Source organism: Tachyglossus aculeatus, chromosome 11, assembly GCF_015852505.1.
Source record: "Tachyglossus aculeatus isolate mTacAcu1 chromosome 11, mTacAcu1.pri, whole genome shotgun sequence".
Lineage (NCBI taxonomy): Eukaryota > Metazoa > Chordata > Mammalia > Monotremata > Tachyglossidae > Tachyglossus > Tachyglossus aculeatus.
In genome coordinates this window covers 67,510,254-67,527,357 of record NC_052076.1, presented here as the reverse complement: position 1 = coordinate 67,527,357, position 17,104 = coordinate 67,510,254, and the positions used below count along the sequence as shown (strand labels likewise).

The 17,104-nt window shown below is 49.1% G+C and overlaps 1 protein-coding gene across 1 annotated transcript in view; it reads left to right on the top strand.

Annotated features, from left to right (window-relative positions):
* The window catches only part of ADAMTS8 (ADAM metallopeptidase with thrombospondin type 1 motif 8), a 59,153-nt gene that overhangs the window by 32,942 nt on the left and 9,107 nt on the right, over positions 1–17,104 (top strand). The window contains exons 6-10 of the mRNA XM_038754342.1: positions 5,548–5,787; positions 6,564–6,696; positions 10,165–10,332; positions 11,568–11,869; positions 16,058–16,241. Coding sequence (XP_038610270.1) covers positions 5,548–5,787; positions 6,564–6,696; positions 10,165–10,332; positions 11,568–11,869; positions 16,058–16,241 — 1,027 coding nt within the window. The remainder of the gene's footprint in view (positions 1–5,547; positions 5,788–6,563; positions 6,697–10,164; positions 10,333–11,567; positions 11,870–16,057; positions 16,242–17,104) is intronic.

Sequence of the window (17,104 nt, the reverse complement as noted above, 5' to 3'; positions counted from 1 at the left end):
ACCCACTTCACGTTATTAGTAGTAATAATAATAACTGTAGTATTTGTTAAGCACTTACTATGTGTCAGGCACTGAACTAAGCGCTGGGGTGGAAACAAGCAGATCGGGGGGGACGCAGTCCCTGTCTTGAATGGGGCTCCCAGTCTTAACCCCCATTTTGCAGATGAGGTAACTGAGGTCCAGAGAAGTGAAGTGACTTGTCCAAGGCCACCCAGCAGACAAGTGGCAGAGCCGGGATTAGAACTGGGATTAGATCCCGTGACCTACCCACTTCCTCTGCCCTGCCTGCCCTTCCCTCTGGGGAGAAGCACCCGAGGGGAGGTAGGGCATGGTTACAGTCAAGCACTGGTTTGATGGAGAGGCAGGGAGGTCCGGTCTCCAGGGGCCTTGACAGTTAGCACTCTGCTGTGGGTGACAAGGGGGCTGCCGGCTCCAGCTCCAAGTGTCGGCCAGGGCATCCCTCTCCCAGCAGACTCTGGGAACACATCAGGTCTTCAGCTGGCTCCGGGCTCCGGGAATGTTTTTCCAAGTCACATAAAGAGCTCCCAGTCAAGTCCCCTTAATCCCTTGACAAAAAGAGGCCAGCGCCACTGCGATCAGAGTTCAGAGTTAAGGGGCCCCGGGTGAGGGGGTCTTTCTGAAATGGAGGGGACCACCTGGGAAGATTTAATTCACTTTGGCCACATCCAGCTTCTGGGAACAGGAACAACGGGTGAAGCTGGAAAGGGGGAGAGATAGGAGCCCTGGGACCCCTGATTGAAAGTCCACCTGGAGATTACGTCTGAAATCAACCTGGAATGGGAGGCCCCAGATCCTACTGCCTGCTGGGAGTGGCCTGGGAGAGGCTTGGGAGAAGGCTTGGTTTCTCACTGGGGCAAATATTGAATTCCACCTCATGGGGGTCTGTATGCAGAGCTGCCATAAGTCTGGAGGACAGAGGTCTGGAGGACAGAGGGAGGAAAGGGAACAGGTATGACAGGATGGTGGTACAGAAAGGCACCAATGAGGTTTCAGTTGACAATGGACAAAATAATAATAATAATGATAATAGTAATAATAGTATTCATTGAATGTTTACTACATGCCACGCACTATACTAAGCCCTGGGGTGGATACAAGCAAATCAGGTTGGACACGGTCCCTATCCCACGTGGGGCTCACGGTCCCAATCCCCATTTTACAGATAAGGTAACTGAGTTACGGAGAAGTGAGTGACTTGCCCAAGGTCACTCAGCAGACAAATGGCAGAGCTGGGATCAGAATCCATGACCTTCCGACTCCCAAGCCCGTGCCCTATCCACTGTGCCATACTGTTTCTCATTATTGTTAGGGTATTTATTAGGCACTTACCAATTGCCAAGCTCTCTGTTCTAAGTGTTAGCTGGGTCTCATCTGCTAGATGAGACCCAGCCCCTGCCCAACTCTAGATTAATCAAGAGGGACAGAGAGCAGGTATCTTGGAGAGCAGGTATCTTCTCCCCTGGGGTATAGATGAGGAAACTGAGGCTCAGAAAGGTGAAGTGGCTTGCCTGAGGTCACACAGCCGGAAGAGTAGAGACTAGATCCCAGGTCTCCAGACTTCCAGCCCCATCCTTTTTTCACCAGGCTTCCCTGCCTCTCTAACCCACATCCTATTGTCGGTGCAGAGCCAGTTCTATTGTTTGGCCTTTGCTCAGTCTAATGGAGTGTCCCTTGGGCTCAGGGCAGGGAAGGCCAGGAGGAAGACTTAAAACCCTGTATAACCCCATGGAGAGAGAGAGTAAGTTGCATCCTCACTTTCTCTTCCCCTCTTCTCCTTCCCCAGACCAGCCTGGGGCCTGGGAACTGAATGGAGGAGCAACCTTCCTTGACCTCCTTCCGCTGGCCCCTCCGCACCTGTGCTGGTAGAATAGAAGTCCAGAAAAGGAACAGAGGAGAAGCCAGAGGAAGGAGCATCAGAACAGGGACCAGCAGCAGCAGCTGAGATGCTTTTAGACAGCACCCAGGGGCTTCACCTTGCTGCCTGCCTACGGTTTATTCTGGCTGCCCTAGGGCTAGGTTTGAGGAAATACCTTGCTCACCTTTCAAGTACCAGGGATGTGCTGGATCCTAGGCGGTGCTTGCTGGCAAGCTCGGGAGTCCCATGGTGCCCAAGCAGTATGGCCTGGGAATAAGAAGATCCTGGTACTAACCCCGGCTCCTCCCTTGCCTCCTGTGTGACCTGCAATTCAGGTTGCTTTTTGTAAACACCTGGGATACATTCTCTCTTCCTTAGCATGCGAGCCCCATTTGGGATAGCAACTGTGTCTCACCTGCTTAAATTGTATTTCCTTGGTCCATAGTAAGTGCTGAATGTGCATCACAATAAAATAAAAATAGATAAATGTTAATAATAATTTAAATAATAAAAAATAAATAAAATAATAAATGAATAAATCACAATAAAATCATTATTTTATCTTCCAAGAAAGAACCCGTAGGAGTCCCTTGGGGAACTGAGGTAGCATTGCAGCTGGAGTGCGCACGCTGTGCGTGAATGAGCTGTTGAATGGTCTCAACTCCGGGACAGGGCCATCCGCTGTGTGATCCTGGGCACGTCATTTCATTTCTCTGGGCCTCAGTTACCTCATCCGTAAAGTGGGGATTGAGACTGTGAGCCCCACTTGGGACAGGGACTGTGTCCAACCTAATTTGCTTGTATCTACCCCAATGCTTAGTATAGTACCTGGCACATAGTAAGTGCTTAACAAATACCTTCGTTATGGCTCAGTGGAAAGAGCACGGGCTTTGGAATAAGAGGTCATGGGTTCAAATTCCAGCTCCATCAATTGTCAGCTGTGTGACTTTGGGCAAGTCACTTAACTTCTCTGTGCCTCAGTTACCTCATCTGTAAAATGGGGATTAAGACTGTGAGCCCCCCATGGGACAACCTAATCACCTTGTGACCTCCCCAGTGCTTAGAACAGTGCTTTGCACATAGTAAGTGCTTAACAAATGCCATCGTTATTATCATTATTATTATTATTATTATTATTACTATTATTAGTTCCATGGGGTGAAGGGGGGAACAGTGGCACTGTTGCAGCAAGGCTTTAAGGGCTCCAGTGGCCTGACAAGTAGTGGGAATCAGAGGGCAATTCTGGTTAGACACAGTCCTTGTTCCACATGGGGCTTACAGCCTAAGTAGGAGGCAGAACAGGTAATTAATCCTCATTTTACAGATGAGGAAACTGAGCACTGAGAAGTGAAGAGACTTGCCGAAGATCGAACGGCAGACAGGAGACAGAGCTGAGATTAGAACCCGGGTCCTCTGACTCCCAGGCTTGTGCTGTTTCTACTAGGCTATGTTGTTTCTTGAGAGTACAACAGGGTTGGTAGACTTAATCCCTGACCATGAAAATATTTCAATCTAATGGGGGAAATGGGCATTAAAATAACTTGGCTTTATTTTTTAGATTGGGGAATCAGCAGAGTATGAGGTACATACTATAAACTCATTGTGGGCAGGGAACACATCGACCAACTATATCATAGTGTACTCTCCCAAGCACTTAGTACAGTGCTCTGCAAACAGTAAGCACTCAATAAATATGATTGATTGATTGATAAGGAAATAAATTATGTTTTCCCAAACATTCAGTATAGTGCATAGCCCTCAGGAGCTGCTCAATAAATCCCTCTACCCCTCCTTCTTGCCCACCCTTATATGACTCCTCATCATTGGCTTTAAAACATTCAATCACCTTGCTCTTACCTCACCTCGCTACTCTCCTACTACAGCCCAGCCCTCACACTTCGCTCCTCTAGTGCTAACCTTCTCACTTTACCTCACTCTCATTTATCTCATTCCCATCCTCCTGCTCTCATCCTACCTCTGCCCTGGAACACCCTCCCTCCTCAAATCCAACAAATAATTACTCTCCCCCCATTCAAAGCCTTATTGAAGGCACATCTCCTCCAAGAAGCCTTCCCTAAGACCCCCTTTCCTCTTCTCCCACTCCCTTCTGTGTCACCCTGACTTGCTCCCTTTGTTCTCCCCTCCTCCCAGCCCCGGAACACGTATGTGCATATCTCTAACTTATTTATATTAATATCTGTCTCCCCTGCTCTAGGCTGTAAGTTCATTTCAGGCAAGGAATGTGTCTGTTTATTGTTGTATTGTACTCTCCCCAGGGCTTAGTACAGTGCTCTGCACACAGTAAGCATTCCATAAGTATGATTGAATGAATAAATGTCACCAGGAAAACTGGAACAGAAACTCGAAGAGCAGCCTGTAACCCCGAGACCCTCTCTTTCCTGGAAAAGGGGGGTGAGTCACCCCGAAGCGAGATGCAGCCTCACGGGGAAGCGGCTCACCGGTCGTGAGCTTCCTCCTGGTTGTGTAATGACCGTACTTTTCTCACGAGCCCAAATCCAGGAGAAGGTGCCAAGTTCCAGCTTGCTGATAAGATGTTTACATCAGCCTGAACCCTGCCGGAGTGCTCGACACGCCAAGTGACCTCCTGCCCCCCGAGGCGGGGCGAGCCCATTCACTAGGAGCCAGATGTGTGGAGAACACCCCCCAACCCCAAAGCGCCGGACGCTGGAATGACGGTCCGGCTGGGCTCAGCTGCACCCGACAGGCGGCGGGGGAGGAGAGGGATGGGGTGGTGACAGAGGCCAAGACAGCTGGGCTGGTGTTGGTCTGAGGAGCCGGGTGCCCAGCTCCAATTCGGGCTCTACCTCCTCACCCATGAGGCCATCAGGCCCCCTCCCCTGCCCTGTTGAGAAACTGGCACTGAGGCCCCATTCCGATCATTCACTCTAAAGCGGCAGTTGGCATCCCCATGGAATGCCAGCACTGTCTGGGCACTGTCTGGGCAGTGTCTGGGTGTCTGCGTAATGATGCTTCTGAGGGGCTGGAAATGGGCAGCCCCGAACCACCTACTCCCTTCAAGCTGGCTCAGGTTTCTCTTCCACGCCGGGCACGTGGCTGGTGCCATTTTTTAAAATAGTATCTGTAAAGTGCTTACTATGTGCCAGGCACTGTTCTATGCAAAGGGGTAGATACAAGGTAATTAGGTTGGACACATTTCCTGCCATTCTTTTATTCATTCAATCCTATTTATTAAAGCACTTACTATTTGCAGAGCACTGCACTCAGCGCTTGGGAAAGTACGATACTTGGGAAAGTACAATACAATAAACAGTGACAATCCCTGCCCACCACAGGCTCACAGTTTAGAGAGGGGGAGACAGACATCGATACAAATGAACAGACATCACGACAAATAAATAAAATTACGGGTATATACATAAATGCTGTGGGGCTGGGGCGAGTGGGTGGGGGGAGGGAGAGCACGTGGGGCTCACAGTCTTAGTCCCCATTTTACAGATGAGGTGACTGAGGCCCAGAGAAGTGAAGTGACTTGCCCAAGGTCACACAGCAGACAAGTGGCAGAGCCGGGACTAGAACCCAGATCCTTCTGACTCCCAGTATGGGCCACTCTGTGTTTGTTGTCAAGACTAAGGGTCCCCCGCCCACATCTCTTGGATTCCACCGTGGCCTGACTCCTTGCTTCCCTGCAGAATCACATCCTCACACTGATGTCCGTGGCCTCCCGGATCTACAAGCACCCCAGCCTCAAGAACTCCATCAACCTGGTGGTGGTCAAGGTGCTCGTGGTGGAAGACGAGGAGAGGGGCCCGGAAGTGTCGGATAACGGAGGCCTCACCCTGCGTAACTTCTGCAGCTGGCAGCAGGCTTTCAATCCCTCCAGCGACCGCCACCCCGAACACTACGACACGGCCATCCTGCTCACCCGGCAGGTCTGTGCCCAGAGCCCCTGAGCCCCTGGGGGTTTCAGGGTGGGAATCGGAGGTTAACGGATGAAAGGTCCAACTGGGGAAAGTGTCTTACCTTGTGGCAATGGGGGAATTTGGGGAAGAGGCTAGAGAAAGTCTGAAGGGATGTACCTGACCTCCGACCTCGTGGCAGTGTGGAACCCCAGTGGGAGGTGTGGCCTGCGTCTTTAGCGGGAGTGAGGAGGGTGGCTGGGATGGAGAAGGTGCGGGGATTTGCCCACAGGAAGCGGAGCCTCTGCTTTCCATCATCACCGAGAACAGGACAGGGAAAACGGACTTCAACTGTAACGTGAGGATGGCCATAGGGAAGGATGTCTCCATCTTGGGGGTTGCAAGCGGGGAACTGAGAGAAATTGGGGAATCCCACTCTAGTCCCAAACAGGCACAGTTCTCACCCCCTCAGAATGGTTTCGGGGTGGGCCTGCTGGAGGCAGGGGAAGGACCGGATGACCTCTTTAGCCCACTTCATCCCTGGGGTTCTAAGAAGCTAGGAAATCAGGGGAGAGTATGGGAATCACCGTGAGTGAGGAACCAGGATTGGCAGTGAGTTAGTGGAATGCTGGAATCTAATAAATCAGGAAGCCAAATGTCCCAAAGTCCCGCACCCCCCAAACTCTGCCTGGCCAGGTGTGACACGCTGGGCAGGGTGAACTACTCAGACGTGGTCCCCAAGCAGCTGGAGGAAGAGGTCTTGGGTAGGTCAATAGAGGTCTCCCTCACACCTCTCCCCACCTTGGCAGGACTTCTGTGGGCACCAGAGCTGTGACACCCTGGGCGTGGCAGACATCGGTACCATGTGTGACCCCAGGAAGAGCTGCTCCGTCATAGAGGACGAGGGGCTGCAGGCGGCCTACACCCTGGCCCACGAGCTGGGTGAGTATTATCCTGGGGAAGGTACCTCCCAGGGGTGGCTGAGCCCAGGGGCTGATTCCAGGCACCTGCTGCCTCCAATGAGAACACCTTACCACTGCATCAAGACTCTCCACCAATTCACCCAACAATAATGGTAATACTAATTATTATTATTGAGCCCTTACTGCGTGCAGTGCACTGCACTATGCACTTGGGAGAGTATAATGTAACAATTAGTAAGCACGTTCCCTGCCCACAACAAGCTTACCGTCTAGAGGGGAATGCCAGGCACTGTAGATGCAGTATCATCAGGTTGGACACAGTCTGTATCCCATATGGGGTTCACAGTCTAAGATGGAGGGAGTAGGATTTAATCCCCAGTTTACAGATGAGCAAACTGAGGCACAAAGAAGTGAAGTGACCTGACCAAGGTTACACAGCAGGCAAGTGGCAGAGCCAGGATCAGAACTCAGGTACTCTGACCTCCAGGTCTGTGCTCTGTCCACAAGGCCACACTGCTTAAATAACAGTTCTCTTGACCCACTACTCCTCCGCACACACTGTTTGTCCCTCTATTGGCTCTTGACCCTCCTGCCTCTGCCCACCCACTTATCCAGCCCCTCAGCTTGGTACTCCCTCCTCCTCCAAAACTACAGATCACAGCCCTCCCAACTTCAACGGGAAGAGGGGATTAACCAGCTTCGTTTTTATCTACCCCGACCCCTCTCCAATCCCAACTTCCTTCTTGAGAAGCAGTATGGCCTAGTGGAAAAAGCACAGGCCTGGGACTCAAGGGACCTGAGTTATCATCCCAGCTCTGCCACATGCCTGCCGTGTGGTCCTGGGCCAGTCACTTAACTTCTCTTTGCCTCAGTTTCCTTATCTGTAAATTGGGGATTAAACACCAGTTCTCCCTCCCCTTCAAATTGTGAGCCCCATTTGGGACAGGGACCATGTCCGGCCTGATAGTCTTGTCTCTACCCCACCCTTAGCACAGTGCTCAGAACAGTTAGAGCTTAACAAATAATAATAATAATGGTACTTGTTAAGTGCTTACTATGTGTCAAGCGCTGGGATAGATACAGATTAATCCGGTTGCCCACATGGGCCTCATTCTCTTAATCCCCATTTCACAGATGAGGTAACTGAGGCACAGAGATGTGAAGTGACTTGCGCAAGGTCATACAGCAGACAAGTGCCAAAGCTGGGATTAAAACCCTTCACCTTCTGACACCCAAGCCATGCTCCTCCTCAATGAATATGACAATTATTATTATTATTCCCCTAGTATGACTTCAAGGTCACTTTCTCAATCAATCAATCAATCAGTTGTCTCTGTTGAGTGCTTATTGTGTGCAGAGCCTTGTAATAAGCACTCTAGCCTTGTTTCTCTTGACCTGAAGTGGAGGGTTGATTGGTGGCTGGCTGGCTAGTAGTCCGATTTCTCTCCCAGGTCTTTTTTTATGATATTTGTTAAATCCTTACTATATGTCAAACATTGTTCTAAGCACTGGGGTAGATAGAAGATAATCGGGTTGGACACAGTCCCTGTTCCACAAAGGGCTCACAGTCTAAGTCAGAGGGAGGAGGATTTGATCCCCATTTTACAGATGAAGAAACATAGGCAAAGCGAAGTTGTCAATCAATCAATCAATCATATTTATTGAGCGCTTACTGTGTGCAGAGCACTGTACTAAGCGCTTGGGAAGTACAAGTTGGCAACATATAGAGACAGTCCCTACCCAACAGTGGGCTCACAGTCTAGAAGGGGGAGACAGAGAACAAAACCAAACATACTAACAAAATAAAATAAATAGAATAGATTTGTACAAGCAAGATAAATAAATAGAGTAATAAATATGTACAAATATATATATACATATATACAGGTGGTATAAGTGACATGTCCAAGGTCACACAGCAGATAAAGAGTAGAGCCAGGATAAGAACTCAGGTCCTCTGACTCCCAAGCCCAGGCTCTTCCTAATAGACCATGATGCTTCTCTAATTTTTTAATGCACTTCAATGTTCAGAAGGTGGAGAGAGAGGTGGAGTGGCAGTAGAGTCTTAATGGAAACGTTCATCTGCTAGTTAAATGGTGAAATGGCTTAGCAATGCAGAAAAGGAAAAACTGGGGGCAAAGGGGAGCTCTGACAGCAGCTTGGCCTAGTGGAAAGAGGATCTGGATTCTAATGCTCGCTCTTCCCCTTGCCTGCCATGTGACCTTGAGTAAGTCGTTTAACTCCTCTTGCACCTCAGTTTCCTCATCTATAAAACAGGGATTCAATACTTGTCTTCCTTCTACTTAGACTGTGAGCCCCATGTGGAATAGGGATGATGTCTGATCTGATTATCTTCTATCTACCCTAGTGCTCGCTATAGTGCTTAACCCATAGTAAGCCCTTAACAAACACCACAATTATTATAATTAGGAGAAATGGCACAGGAGGAGCTTTGGCAGCTGCAGCAGAAAATGGGGGATGTCCAGGGCCCAGTTAGAACGAAAAGAAAGGTCATGTTTAGCTGGAGAAATGTTAACCAGCATCACTGGATGCTGTGGGAAGGGGGTACTGAAGAAGAAATGGAAGGGATTATTCACAGTTAAACCTGAAAGTGAGGCAAAGCAATGGGATGTGGTTGGCGATGAAAGGCAAATTAAGAGTTCAAACAAATACGAAGGTGAAACTCAATAGGCTCAAAACACAGAGCCCCTGCGGTTTCAAAGTCACAATCTAATAGAGGTATTTAGTGAGCCTGTAGGATGGGCAGAGCACTGCAGTAAGTGCCCAGGACAGTACAATCATCATCATCATCATCAATCGTATTTATTGAGCACTTACTGTGTGCAGAGCACTGTACTAAGCGCTTGGGAAGTACAAGTTGGTAACATATAGAGACAGTCCCTACCCAGCAGTGGGCTCACAGTCTAAACGGGGGAGACAGAGAACAAAACCTAATTATAATATTAATTTATATTCCATTAACGCCTGTCGTCCCCTCTAGACCTTAAGCTCATTGTGGGCAGGGAACATGTCTGCCAACTTTGTTGTATTGTACTCTCCCAAAAGTTCTGCACATAGTAAGTGCTCAGTAAATACCACTGATTGATTGATTAAGAACAGCGACTTACCACCGACACGCATTGGGCATTTAAATTTTCCGGGAGACTGGAGATGAGGATGATTTTAGAGCCAGCCAGAAGATGGACATGAAATGATATAGAGAGCTGTAGCAAAGGCCGAAAGGAGGGTAGGAAAAATTCAGAAAAGGTGTTGCAATTTTAAGTGTTTTTAACGCCAATCCATAAATAGTATTTATTGAGTGCTTACAGTGTGCAGACCCCTGTACTAAACACTTGGGAAAGAACAATATAATAGAGTTGGTAGATGCTATCCTTGCCCACTAGGAGCATACAGTCTACATACATGTCATCACGTGTGTAGGTTTGAAGAATTTTGAGGACAAACTAAAGCAAAACTTCTCTTCCAGGTCACGTTCTCAGCATGCCCCATGACGACTCCAAGACCTGCGAACGGGTCTTTGGGCCCGTCGGGAAGCATCACATGATGGCCCCCCTGTTTGTCCACCTGAACAAAACTCAGCCCTGGTCCCCCTGCAGCGCCATGTATGTCACAGAGTTCCTGGACGGCGGCCACGGTGGGCGGCCTCTCGGCTTTCTCTCCTTTCCTCGGGTGGGGAACCCCTGGCCTCTTCTGGAAAGGAGATGGGGGTGGAGCGGGTGGGAGGGCTGCAGGAGAGGCAGAAGGCTGAAAATTCACCCTTCTTCACTGGCTCCCTGACGAGGCCAAGCCACACACCCTGCTGATTCTCTAGATTATCAGTTGACGAAGAATTCTGGCCTAGCAGAATAGAGCATGGAGCCAGGAGTCAGAAGGACTTGGGTTTGAATCCCAGCTGCACCGCTTGTTTGCTGTGTGACCTTGAGCAAGTTGCTTCACTTCTCTGGGCCTCAGTTACCTCATCTTTAAAATGGGGGTTAAGATTGTGAGCCCCATGTGGGACAGGGACTGCATCCAACCCAATTACCTTGTATCTACCCCGGTGCTTAGTACAGTGCCTGGCGTGTATAGTAAGGGCTTAACAAATACCACAATTATTATTATTCTCCAGAGGGAAGAAGAGGGGCTCCTGTCCCTCCAGGTTCTCCCAAACTAAGTTGGGGGAAAGACCCCAAGAGACGTCCAGGGGTTGGGGGGTGGGGGTGTCTGAAGAGAAAGAGGAAGGTGAGGAAGTAGCGTGGCCCAGTGGGGAAGCAGAATGGCCTGGTGGATAGAGCATGGTCCTGGCAGTCTATTCTAATCCTAGCTCTGCCCCTTGTCTGCTACGCAACCCTGGGCAAGACACTTCACTTCTCTGTGCCTCAGTTACCTCATCTGTAAAATGGGGATTGAGACTGTGAGCTCAATATGAGACAGAGACTGTGTCCAGCCCGATTTGCTTTTATCCACCCCAGCGCTTATTACAGTGCCTGGTACACAGTAAGGGCTTAACAAGTACCACAGTTATTGAGAGATCTGGGATTGCGGGGACTGGTCACAAGGAATTCTGGAAGGAAATTTTGGAGATAAGAGCTGCAGGCGCTGAACTGTAGCAGACTGTCGCCTTTCTGAATGTGCTGAACCAGCAGCCTCCACCTCGCTGAGCCCCTTCCCTTCCAGCCTCTGCTGTGTGGCCTTGGGGAAGTCACTTCACTCCTCTGTGCCTCAGTTACCTCATCTGTAAGAAGGGGATTGAGGCTGTGAGCCCCATGCAGACAAACTGGGGGATTTCTTCCTTGGGCAAGGAGAGTCCTCAGGGAAGTGAGGAGTTGGAGGTGGTGGTTGGTACCCTACCACCTCCCTCTAATCTTGCTATCCTTGCCCTCTGACCAGGCGACTGTCTGCTGGATGCCCCGGCCACGACCCTCCCCCTCCCCACTGACCTCCCGGGCCGGGCGACCCTATACAACCTGGATGGCCAGTGTCAACAGATCTTTGGCCCGGGCTTCCGCCACTGCCCCAACACCTCGGAGCAAGATCTCTGCTCCCAGCTGTGGTGCCGCGTGGACGTGGCCGAGCCCCTGTGCCACACCAAGAATGGCAGCTTGCCCTGGGCCGACGGGACGCCCTGTGGTGTGGACCACCTGTGCTGGGATGGCATCTGCCTGGCACGAGAGGAAGTGTTGAAACCCAAGGTAAGGAGCCCCCCGTTGTCCCCCAGGATCCGTCCCTCGGCGAGACGGAAAGGGCCTGTATTGGTGTAGAGTCTCTACAGTAGCCCCAGGCCTGCCTCTCCCAGAGGCTCCCGCTACAACCCTTTTGAATTGTACCTTAGCAGCCAAATCCCCAGAAACAGTAGTAGTTGTAGTGGTAGAGAAGCAGCATGGTGTAGCAGCTAAAGCATGGGCCTGCAAGTCAGAAGGTCATGGGTTCTAATCCCGGCTCTGCTACTTGTCTGCTGCGTGACCTTGGGCAAGTCATTTCACTTCTCTATGCCTCAGTTACCTCATCTGTAAAATGGGGATTGAGACTGTAAGCCCCACATGGGACAGGGAGGGACTGTGTCCCACCTAATTTGCTTGTTTCTACCCCAGTGCTTAGTACAGTGTCTGGCATATAGTAAGCACTTTACAAATACCATAATCAATCAATCAATCAATCGTATTTATTGAGCGCTTACTGTATGCAGAGCACGGTACTAAGTGCTTGGGAAGTACAAGTTGGCAACATGTAGAGACAGTCTCTACCCAACAGTGTGCTCACAGTCTAAAATACCATAATTATTATTAGTAGTAGTAGCAATAGAGAAGCAGCGTGGCTCAGTGGAAAAAGCACGGGCTTTGAAGTCAGAGGTCATGGGTTCAAATCCCGGCTCCACCACTTGTCAACCGTGTGACTTTGGGCAAGTCACTTAACTTCTCTGGGCCTCAGTTCCCTCATCTGTAAAATGGGGATGAAGACTGTGAGCCCCACGTGGGACAACCTGATCACCTTGTAAATTCCCCAGCGCTTAGAACAGTGCTCTGCACATAGTAAGTGCTTAATAAATGCCATTATTAATAGGAGTAGGAGTATTTATTAAGCACCAACCTATTCAATGCACTGTCCTGTGCACCAGGGAAGTATATAGAAAACTTATAGTCTAGTTAGGGTGCTCTCTGGCATTTATTTAGCAGTGCAATATATTGCTTGGGAAGTACAAAACAAGCAAGTGACCTATTCCCACAAGGAGCTTGCTCTCCAGTGGTGTAGAGAAGTTCGGGTTTTCAATCTCTGGGCATCCATCCCTGTCAAGTCAGGCCCCCAGAGCTCCCTTCTCAGGTCATGGTCCTGAGCGTCATCTCTCCGCCTCAGCAGCTGCTAAACCCTGATTTGGGCCACCTCAGCCATGCCAGATCTATTCTGCTCTTTCTGGACCGAAGGGAGGAGCAAAGAATCTTTCTTGGGCTTTTAGCCAAATCGCTATCTTCAATCCTCCCTCGCCAATTGTCTTCGCCAACTGTTCCCCAGCTATCTTCATTCCTCCCAAACCAACTTCCCAGTTGCATCTCGCTCTTAATAATACTAAGAATGGTGGCATTTTTTAAGCGCTTACTATGTGCAACACACTGTTCTAAGTGCTGCGGAGGTTACAAGATGATCAAGTTGTCCCACGGGGGGCTCACGGTTTTAATCCCTATTTTACAGATGAGGTAACTGAGGCCCAGAGAAGTTAACGGACATGCCCAAAGTCACACAGCTGACAATTGACAGAGGCAGGATTTGAACCCATGGCCTCTGACTCCAAAGCCCGGGCTCTTTCCACTGAGCCACGCTGCTTCTCTTGATTCCCCTGCTTCCATCTCTTCATTCACACTGTTCCCACAGCTTGAAACTCCCGCCCTCCTGCCCCAGATCAGACTTCTGGTCTCTCCATATTCAAATACTTCCTAAAATCCCACTTCTCCCAGAAAACAACTTTCCCCCCATTGATTTCCATATCATACCCTCAGTCAATTCTAGCACTTATGAACCCATTCACACCCTTCTCAGCATTCTATGAATTATGACCTCTCTAGGGGTAATGGCGTAGTGGCTAGAGCACGGACTTGGGAGTCAGAAGGGCACGAGTTCTAATCCTGGCTCTGCCACTAGTCTGCTGTGTGACCTTGGGCAAGTCACTTCACTTCTCTGGGCCTCAGTTACCTCATCTATAAAGTGGGGATTGAGATTATGAGCCCTGTCTGGGACATGGACTGTGTCCAATGTGATTTGCTTGTATTCACCCCAGTGCTTAGTACAGTGCCTGGCACATAGTAAGCGCTCAATAAATACCATCGTAATGATAATAATTATTAAAAATAATAATACATATTTTTCTGTTTGTCTCCTTCATTAGAATGTAAGCTTCTTGTGGGCAGGGAACATGTCACTTCTTCATTCTTTATTCACACCCTACCAAATAGGCCCTCAATAGACGCTGCTACCACTACTACTATTACTACTACTACTGCTTCTACTCCTCTATCAAACAATTGATAAATGGTATTTACTGAGCACTTACTATGTTCACAGCACTGTGCTAAGTGCTTGGGGGAGAACAATGCAACAGAGTTGACAGACATGTTCTCTGCCCATTACATGGCTCAATGGAAAGAAGTCGTGGGTTCAAATCCCGGCTCCGCCAATTGTCAGCTGTGTGACTTTGGGCAAGTCACTTAACTTCTCTGGGCCTCAGTTGCCTTATCTGTAAAATGGGGATGAAGACTGTGAGCCCCACATGGGACAACCTGATCACCTTGTATCCTCCCCAGTGCTTAGAACACTGTTTTGAACATAGTAGGTGCTTAACAAATGCCATTATTATTATTATTACAAGCTTACAGTCTAGAGAGAGAGACAGTCATTAATATAAATATAAATAAATACTACTACTACTACTACTACAATGACTATTATTATTATGGGGTCATGAGGATGTTTTGAACCATAGGATAGGGCAAGCCCTCCCACCCAGGCTCCCAGATACTACCAGTTACCTCATCTGCACACAGTAAGTGCTCAATAAATACGATTGATTGATCTGTAGAGTGGGGATTAGGACTGTGAGCCCCACGTGGGACAACCTGATAATCTTGTATCTATCCCAACGTTTAGAACAGTCCTTGGCACATAGTAAGCACTTAACAAATACCATCATTATTATTATTATTATTATTACCTGCACCATACCAGCACACTGCCCTCTTCCAAACCCTGTGGCTTAAATGCTGTGGTATTTCAACATTGAGTTGGAATACTCAGAGTCAGGACCACTTTAGACCGTATTCAAATTTAAACAAATACTAGGCAAATTTGGACTCCTGTTATCTGTATCGCAAGGATCAGTGAATCAGTTGCATTTGTTAAGCGCTTACTGTGTGCAGAGCACTGTACTAAGCACTTGGGAGAGTACAGTATAACAGAGTTTGGTAGACATGTTCCCTGCCCACAATGAGTGTAGAGTCTAGAGGATGAGGAAATATTAATCCTCCGGCCACCTTTCCTAAATAAAAGGCCTAGTCTTTTTCTAAACCACAAAGCATTCTGGAGGCAGACAGTCACTCCCCCTCCCCTGCTACACACACACACCATAAGGCAAAGAGGTGGAACTTGGGAATTCAGAGCTCGGCCATAGCAGTAGCTTTGCTTTCTAGGAACTTTCTGCATCCTGTAGGAGCAGGGAGCAGGAAACAGGGAAGACAAAGACTTGAGTTACCATTTCGTCTGGTACTTGAGACCATGAGGAAGGAAAATTCATTCAGTCACATTTATTGAGCCCTTACTGTGTGCACAGCACTGTACTAAGGAAAAGCACAAGTTACTTAACCATTCTGTACCTCTGTTTCCTCACCTGTAAAGTGAGGATAATAACATCTGGTTCTCCCGACCCCGCAAAGATGTGGTGAGAATTAAAGGAGATAATTAATGGGGGAAGGGCTTTGGAAAAAAAAAACCCACTTACAATGAACTAGGTATTATCGTTGTTGTTATCATCATTATATTTTACTACATTTTATTATTATTACCATAATAAAGGGAAAATTATCCCAGTAACAAATGATGAATGTCAAGGTTCGAATCACCAGGCTCAGCTCATGGTACCTGAGAAGGGTCGAACAAAGTGGTTGGGAGTGACTTTCCCCCAGTCTATCTGTGCGATCCATGAAATTAGCCTGCTGAGGGTCTGCTGCTGTAAAAGATGATCCATGTGGGAAGGGATGGGGGGTTACAGGTCATCATCATCAATCGTATTTATTGAGCGCTTACTATGTGCAGAGCACTGTACTAAGCGCTTAAGGTCATGGCCTGAGGGCAGCCGTCCGCCTCAGTGACCGACTCCCTGGCTGGGTGGTGTCTTGCAGCCTGTGGTGAACGGAAACTGGAGCCCGTGGGGGCCGTGGGGCGAGTGCTCTCGCACGTGTGGCGGGGGCGTCCAATACTCCCACCGCGACTGCAACGAGCCCGAGCCACAGAACGGAGGACACTACTGCGAAGGCCAGAGGGCCAGGTATCAATCGTGCCACACGGAGGAGTGCCCGCCGGATGGTAAGATGCTGGGCGCGGGCAGGGCTGGGGTGGGAACACCAAGAGCCAAAGTCCTGGACGAGCATCCCCGGGCCCCTCCGATTCTAGCCCAGCTCCACCAGTGTGAGCAGGGGGAGGACTCGGAGTCCAATCTGGAAGCTTCTGGTCAATCCTGAAATGCTGCTTCATGAGAAAATCAACCCACTTACAATGAACTAGGTATTATCATTGTTGTTGTTGTTATCATCATTATATTTTACTATGTTTTATTATTATTACAATAATAAAGGGAAAATTATCCCAGTAACAAATGATAAATGTCAAGGCTCGAATCAACAGGCTCAGCTCATGGTACCTGGGAAGGGTCAAACAAAGTGGTTGGGAGTCACTTTCCCCCAGTCTATCTGTGCGATCCATGAGAAGCAGCGTGGCTCAGTGGAAAGAGCACGGGCTTTGGAGTCAGAGGTCATGGGTTCAAATCCCAGCTCCAGCAATTGTCAGCCGTGTGACTTTGGGCAAGTCACTTAACTTCTCTGGGCCTCAGTTACCTCCTCTGCAAAATGGGGATTAAGACTGTGAGCCCCCCGTGGGACAACCTGGTCACCTTGTAACCTCCCCAGTGCTTAGAACAGAGCTTTGCACATAGTAAGCACTTAATAAATGCCATCATCATCATCGTCATCATCATCAATCCAGGTGTCCTGGCTCAGAACACATCCCGGGGGCTTATCAGGAACCGGTCTGGCCTCAGTTCCATGGGGCCGGAGGTGGAGAGGGAGACAGTTGGGGGTGGAGGGGCGGGCCCAGGGGCCTCCACACCCCAAATGCCTCTGACCCGGGTGTCTGTAACTGCTCTGTTCTCCTTGGGCTCTTGAAGGGGGACA